The 7,409-nt window shown below is 41.1% G+C and overlaps 1 protein-coding gene across 4 annotated transcripts; it reads right to left on the bottom strand.

Moving 5' to 3' along the window:
- Positions 1–438: 438 nt before the first annotated feature.
- Positions 439–5,637, bottom strand: LOC103717830 (transport inhibitor response 1-like protein Os05g0150500). Of its 4 annotated transcripts, none has more exons than XM_008806365.4 (4): positions 5,036–5,637; positions 2,672–3,164; positions 1,548–2,346; positions 439–871 (listed from the first exon to the last, which is right to left on the bottom strand). In XM_008806365.4, exons 1-3 carry the CDS (start codon positions 5,506–5,508, stop codon positions 1,570–1,572), a joined length of 1,743 nt encoding a protein of 580 aa, XP_008804587.2. In that variant the 5' UTR covers positions 5,509–5,637; the 3' UTR covers positions 439–871; positions 1,548–1,569. The 4 variants fall into 4 exon arrangements, with proteins under 4 accessions (XP_008804587.2, XP_026664542.2, XP_008804586.2 ...); XM_026808741.2 differs by having other exon boundaries at positions 439–861; XM_008806364.4 differs by lacking the exon at positions 439–871 and adding an exon at positions 1,120–1,447 and having other exon boundaries at positions 5,036–5,636.
- Positions 5,638–7,409: the final 1,772 nt, after the last annotated feature.

The raw sequence follows: 7,409 nt of genomic DNA, 5'->3' as shown, positions 1-7,409 counted from the left end.
TTAAACTCAAGCTGGCGCTTGCATTACCACCTTGAGTTTGAAAGAGGTATAACAGCTCATATAAGCTCATAATATTTTTCTTTATCAATGTAATCTTGTATCAACTTATATTATTTTTGTTTGCTATCTTGATTTTATTGGAGTAATTTTAGAGATCACATAACAACCTCTATCAGTCTATAATATTTTCACTGTTAATATAATTCTCTATCAACCTATATTATGTTCATTGTATAGAACTGAACACTAATATATATGACCAAATATGATTCTCATTTCTTCTAGCAAATGCTGCTACTAATATTCTAAAGACAATGATTTGAGGCCGGAAGATTTTTGAAACACAATGTTGCAAACTTTGAGGGTAGACCTTCGCCCCGTTGTAAGGTTTCTGCATCGTGACCTAGAGATCATGGGCACTGAATCAGTCCATCCACATGTGAAAATAAAACTGAGTAAATCCAAACCCAAGCTGAACATTATTTCCCACTATAGGTACTAGTTGGTTGGCCTGTCATCTCATGACAGAGCCAGGAGATCCAACAGATGAAAGAGTCAGGATAAACAAGAACCTCATCGCAGTACCACTCCAATGCAAACCAATAAAGCGTGCTGCATTTGGGAAAGCCAACAAATCCTGCAAGGCGCTGGCACAGCACTCAATTCACGAGGAAGAGGAAGCATTCACGAGCTCAAAAATCTTGAGAGGTTCACGCCAAGGATTTTCATGCAGTGGTCGCGACAAAGCGCAGGCGCAAGGCACAGGCAGCTCAGACAGTCTCCGCAGACATGGATTCATGCTGGTGTTACCCAGTTAGGTGGATTCCATGGCCAGATACGTACTGAAATGTCTCCAGACTCCTGAAATCAACTAGAGAAAAAACAAAGAAATGGTACTGCACACATGAATGCTAGCAGCAAACAAATAGTAACTGAAACATCCAGAGTCCACAATCATTTATCCAACAATTCATGCAAGATTAGGTCAGAACCATCATGTAATTATGTGACACAAACCATCATGCAATTATGTTGAAGGATTCAGAAAACATTATAGGAAGGAGAACTAAGCTTTACCGAAATTATTCAGTGTCACATCACGGCTGGTTATTGCAATTATCCGCAGCAATTTTAGCAACTAAGCATTGCAGTTAAATATCAAACTTCACACATATCAGTAGTTAGCATATTGCTCGAAAATTTAAATGTTCATAAGAGTACAAAGTTGGCAATGCACTAATCAGAGGAAATAAAAGACCCTCGCATACATAACTACACCTGACAAGCAAAGCTTTCACCGTGGTCCTCACTAAAACATGTTATAGAAGATTAAAAAATATAGTTCCATTCATTTCCTTTATTGACAGTAAAACCTCAAACACTCTAGCTACTTTGCAGCAGTTAAATCGGCGAAGGCATCATATCCTTATCCAAGCTCCATGTAGTGCTGTTTGAACCCAACCATGTACTCATCACTTAAAGAAATGATTTGAGTCAAACAAAATGAATACTTGAAGTGGACGACAAAGAAAGAAAGAAATCAGTACCTCCACATTATCTCAAAGCACCTTACACCGTCCAGACGCAAGGTGGTGTGTCAGATCTCGGCCCAGCAACTGTCCGGTAGACATAGAGCTTCTCAACAGGGCAATCATCGGGCCGTGAATCCCACGACCCTCCGCTCCACTCATCGATAACCTCCACATTAAGCCATGGCATCTTCTCAGCCAGCAACCTGCATGCTCCTAAGCTCACAGAGCATGATGACATCCAAAGGGATCGCATTGTCACTAGCTTAGCAGCATTGGCCAACAATGCCTTGTCTCCAAAGGGGCAGTCCCTGATTTCCAGCTTCCGTAAGCTCTTGCAGCCTGAGAGAATGTAATGGAGACCAGCATCACTATTCCCAGCAAAGGCAACCGAGAGCATCTCAAGGCAATTTGCAGAGGCCCCAATGGATCTAAACACATCGTCGGTGAGGAGACCCGAGAGGGAGAGTCGCCTGAGATCCATGCAAGATTCTACAATGGCGCTAAAGCCCGCATCTAGTGGCTCTAGAGTGATATAGTCCGGTGTCTGTGGCTCCATGATGCATAGACGGAAGCATGTAAGATTGGGACGGTTCTTGGCAACCGTGAAGAGAGCAGCATTGGTCATTTGCCGGCAGAAGTAGAGGACCGACTGGAGCATTGGGCATCCCGCAGAGACACTGACAAGGCCACGCTCAGTGAGAGAAACAGGCTGCGCTGCACCATAAGGATCAGAAGGGAAGACACGCAATTCTTGAAGCCGCTTACAAGATGATGCCACAGCAGCTAGGCCATTATCCTCAATCAAATCCATTACCTAACAGTTGATGTTCTTTCATAATTAGTGTATATAAAAATCAAACAGAGATCAACAAGGACAAACAGATAAACAGAATATGTGAAACTAAAAGGCCATGATCAGAACTTTGCCTGAAGTTCTAGGCTAATCAGCATCCAAATGATATGGTTTTGGCAACCATATTCAAAAGCAATGACAAAAACGAAAGAAATAAAAATTGGCAATCCTAGGGCACCAGCAAAATTTAACTCTGGTTAAGTGGAAATGACAGGTCAGCTTTGTGAATATTAAGGCAGGGAATCATTTCGCAATATAGAAGGAACAGGAACTGATGCAGATTTACCCATAGTCGTTCGAGATTCTTGCACCCGCTGACTAGTTTGATGAGGTCAGGGCTCTGCATGGTAGCATAACTTAAATTCAGAGATGTGAGGCCATCACAGACTGAGTAGATTGCTGGGAGATATGCTGGAACAGCTTCCCAGATCCCAGATAGGCTCCTCATGCTTTTACAGCCCGCAAAGGCTGATTCGAGCTTAGAGAAGAGCTCTGGATGATATTCTGCGGAGAACCTGCCAGTTCCAAGGTCAGCCAGCTGGGGGGCCCTGCGCAGGAGGCTGACAAGCCTATCAAGAGGCACAGCATGGTTGAGCTTGAGGGTCTTGAGGTTGGTGCATCTGCTCATGAGGCGCTCGAGGACAGAGACATGCACCTCCCCTTCCAAGCAAGCAATGTTCAAATTTACCAAAGAAGTGAAGGAATCAGGAAAATGGCTGAGCCAGTGCACACAATTATCCTCTACTTCATTTTCCTGTAAGTCTAGCTCCCTCAGATTTCTGCAATAATGAGCATAATCCATGAAAATATTCAGGAGAATCTTTATTTATCACCAGAAGTTGATAGTTCTAAGTTCCAACAAATGAATTGATAAAAAATTATGTTTCATATGCAAGAATTATTTTCAAAAAAAAAATAAAAAATTAAGCTAGTGATAAATATTTATGTTGAAGTGGCAATCAGAAACTACATAGTTTTTGATGATCAATACAGGGTAGACAAACATAACGGACTGATTGAACCTAATTTAATGTCAAGACATAGCAAGAGATGAGTTACAAGAGACAGCTGCTATTTCACAAGAAAAGGAATGAAAATATAATGTTTAAGCACCTAATGTTTTTTAGCATAGAAACCATTAAAGATGTTGGGGGCGACTAGTATTTTATTTCTAATATTGCAAGAAGATTGCCCTTTCCTGTTAGACATCAAGTTTAATAGTCTAATACATGCACTCACTTCAAGCACTGCACCAGTGCCTATGGACTACATCATTTCTTGGGCTATCATACATGACCTACCGAGAACATGTTTGCTTATTGCAGTAAGTATCCAGAGCCGTGCACTATAGCAAAACAGCTTCCTATCAATGCAGAGCACAGTTAATAGGTGCAAGACAACAGGATTATGATATATACCATAATCTGAATAATTCTAGGCATTTCTATATACAACCAGCCAGCCAAGCCATACGATCATCAGAAAAACTGAAAAAAAAAAGTCACATATTTTATGTAAATTGTGTCCTTGCAGTATGAATAGAACTCTTTTATATTTCCGATATTACACTTACTACGAAAATTTTCTTTTATGGAAATCTATAATTTCAGCTCATTAGCTACCAAAGATCTTTTGCATTCCGCTAATGTGTCATTTTTTTAAAGAGAATTCAATCACCACTTAGTGGACTGAGAATATTTCCTATCGGATACATTCATAATTTCCAACCTTTTTCTTGCATAACTAAAGGGAGGAAATGTATGCACAGAATTCAACAAACAGTGATCAAGGATTTTATAAATTTGTTTATTTGGTGGAAAGAAAAAGAACGACACAGACAGAATTCCGGCATAAGCCTATAAGATATACATCAGCTACGGGGCTTCCCTTGGTCCCTCTTCATTTCATTTTGAATCAAATGAATCAGAACCAGGTAACAAAGATCTGAAGGAGGAATAGAATCTCAAAATGAGCGCCGACCAGAGAGGATCGATTTCCACAATGTATTAAAAATTGCACCTTTATCCAGTTTAAGCACCAGAGGGGGATCACCACTTCAACCTTGGATGTAGTTTGAGACAAGAGTGAACGCAATCCAGTCAACAAAACCAAATTTTCATTTCACCAAAGAGATTTTTAGCAAAATTTCAAGTCAAAACCAGCCCTTTAAATTTAGAGTTTCTTTTTCTGTCTCCCTTAAATAAACGGCCCAAAATGGATCATCTTCAAAAAAATAAGCTTAAATTCATCCGACTACCGAAACCATTGCGGATCCGTACGAGCTTTTATTACTCCAACAAATGTTCCTTCAGCGTCCCAGTTTTGTTCCTAACCCTGGCATCTAAACTCACTTCAAAAATCAAATTTTTAAGACAAAATGACAAAAATCACACAAATATTTGAGTCCACATGATCCTGGGACTTCTATCTAAATCACCTCCGAATCATCCCAGCAAGATCACCCTAAAGTCCACAAATTTAGAGTTGCAGACATTCGAAAACGAGAAATTTCTTCGGATTTATTCCAAAAAAAAAACCCTGTTTTACTTAGATCACCGACAACTCAGCCAAAAACCCGCTCCAAGGGTAAAAAGAGTTGAAATCAAGACTAAGAATTGGGAAAAGAACGCAGAGGGGGAGAGAGGCTGACCTACAATTGGCGGCGATGGCGGCGAGGCCGGCGGTGCTGAACCCCTCGCAGGAGGAGAGCGCGAGGACTCTAAAGTTCTTGAACGATCGGGCAATGAGCTCGAGGCAGTCGTCGGTGACGACCATCCGCTTGAGGCGGAGCTCCTCGAGCTGCGGCCACCCTTCCGCCATGGCGGCCACCCAAGCCTCGGCCCCCCCGCCCCAGTCGCTGGGGACGAGGTTGAAGTCGGCGAAGTGGGGCTTGCCCTTGATGGAGACAGCCCGGACCTCGGGGAAGCGGCGGACGGCGGCGGCGGGGGCGATGGCGTAGCAGTTGCCGACGAAGATCCGGCGGCGCGAGCGGCGCTCGATACGGTACCACCCCCCGCAGACGAGGGAGACGGCGTTGCGGTCGCGGTCGGCCGCGAGGAAGGAGAAGATGTGCTCCCAGACCTCGTCCGGGAACAAGGCGGCCCACCGCCCGCCGGCGGGCATAGTCGTCCGTCGGATCGGCGGCTCCGGGGCTTATCGGACGGTGGAGAGGCCGGGATCGCTCGACAAGGAGGAGGAGGAGACAGAGGAGGCCATCATCATCACCACCATCACAAGAAGAGGGGTGGGGCGCAGCCATCTCTCCTTTTCTTACTGCTTTGAGGCGCGCGTGGATCACGAGATGGACGGATGCTAATTTGACACGTGGTTCATGGAGCCATTCTGGCCGTTGGATGGGCTTGTCGTTCTTATCCACTGGTGGCGACGACCCGGAACCGCGGGGAGCGTATCTATGCACGTACGTATGGTCGGGAACGAGGGAGAAACGGCAGGGTGATTCGGGAAACGAAAAAATGCAGAGCATCGAAAACGCAAGTTGCTACTTTAATGCCTTTTTAGTTTCCCAGTTCTCCAAGCATCGCATACTAGATCACCCCTTGGTTGATGTAGAAGATGATAATTACCAAAAATAGAAGTGTGATGGAAAGATCAATATATATAGTATAAATTTAAAAAATACACTTTTAGTATAATATTTTTACTTTTTGGTAGTTCGTATAAGATAGAGTATGTATTATGAGAAAATATGTAAATAATAGATTAAAAAAAGGAAAATATACGTAAATTCTTTAGAACTACATGTAGATGATCAAAATTGTATGTTGGAGCCCCAACCTCATGTGTTTATATCGTATATATATAATTATAACAAACAAATTATATATCGACCATGCACAAAGATCCAATTTATGTTTTAGTTTTCATATAAATATCTCAAAGCAAAATAGTCATTTTTTTTAAAAAAAAAAAAGCACCACAATCTTTAAAACCTAAGATTTGATGTGTCTAAAAAAAAGCACCACGATCTCTTGTATTACATAACTAGATGGAATTAAAGTATCAAAAATTAATAACTTATAAATAAATATGGAAATATAAAAACTGATATCAATTCCATTCCATTTATTTTTGGGCACATGTATAAATCTTAAAAGAACAAAGTTTATCTTAATTAGTCATTTAGTTAGTATTTCTAACTAACTTTTTTAATTAAACCATCCATTAACCATTCATGATTCTATGAACAAACAGCAAGCAGTAAAACTTAAAATGGATTCGAATGTTAACAACCATAGGGCTCGTTTGGTTCACGGGAATCATTTTTTTTCCTGAAAAGAGGATGCCTAAGAAAGTATTTTTGGCATGTTTGGTTGACCATGGATTCCGATGTTAATAACCATAGGGCCCGTTTGGTTCGCGGGAAGCATTTTTCCTCCAGAAAAGAAGATGCCTGAGAAAGTACTTTTGGCATATTTGGTTGACCATGGAAAAATGATAGATTTTCGGAATGCTTATGTTTGGTTGACCATCCACTTTTATGAAAAAGTTATGTATAATTCCTATTATATTCTTAATAAAACTTAGGTCTTAAATGCCTCTTTAATGCTGAAAAGTTTTTTTGGGGAAAAAAATAAAATGGAGTGATTCCTGGCTCACGGAAAAGTAACTTTTTCATGTTTCTCATGAAAAATATTTTCTCATGAAACGTAGGAATCAAATTTCCCTGGGAATACAACTTTTCCGTCTCTCTTCTTTGAAAATTTCAACCAAACAAGAGGTATTTCATTACTTTTTTGTTGACCACATTTTTTTCCTTTCTTTTTCCGCGAACTAAACGAGCCCTTTGAGGACTAAAAGATACTTTATAGTGACTAAAATACTCTCACAAAATAAGTTATTAACACACAAAAAAAAAATCACCAAACACCATGAACAGAAACGGCGTTTTAATTGGCTTTTTTTGGACAACTACATCGTGGTAGTTATTTTACTACTGTTACAATAAAATAACAGTTGTAGACCGAATCGCCGGAAACGGCAGTAAGCATGGGAATCGCGGTTCT

Source organism: Phoenix dactylifera, unplaced genomic scaffold (genome assembly GCF_009389715.1).
Source record: "Phoenix dactylifera cultivar Barhee BC4 unplaced genomic scaffold, palm_55x_up_171113_PBpolish2nd_filt_p 000077F, whole genome shotgun sequence".
Taxonomy (NCBI): domain Eukaryota; kingdom Viridiplantae; phylum Streptophyta; class Magnoliopsida; order Arecales; family Arecaceae; genus Phoenix; species Phoenix dactylifera.
This window is presented reverse-complemented; position numbering and strand designations above follow the sequence as displayed.

Coding starts and splice junctions, on each gene's coding strand:
- LOC103717830 (XM_008806365.4), bottom strand. CDS start 5,508: ATGCCCGCCGGCGGGCGGTGGGCCGCCTTGTTCCCGGACGAGGTCTGG. Junction 3,165..5,035: donor GCCATCGCCGCCAATTGTAG/GTCAGCCTCTCT, acceptor TCATTATTGCAG/AAATCTGAGGGAGCTAGACT. Junction 2,347..2,671: donor AGAATCTCGAACGACTATGG/GTAAATCTGCAT, acceptor ATCAACTGTTAG/GTAATGGATTTGATTGAGGA.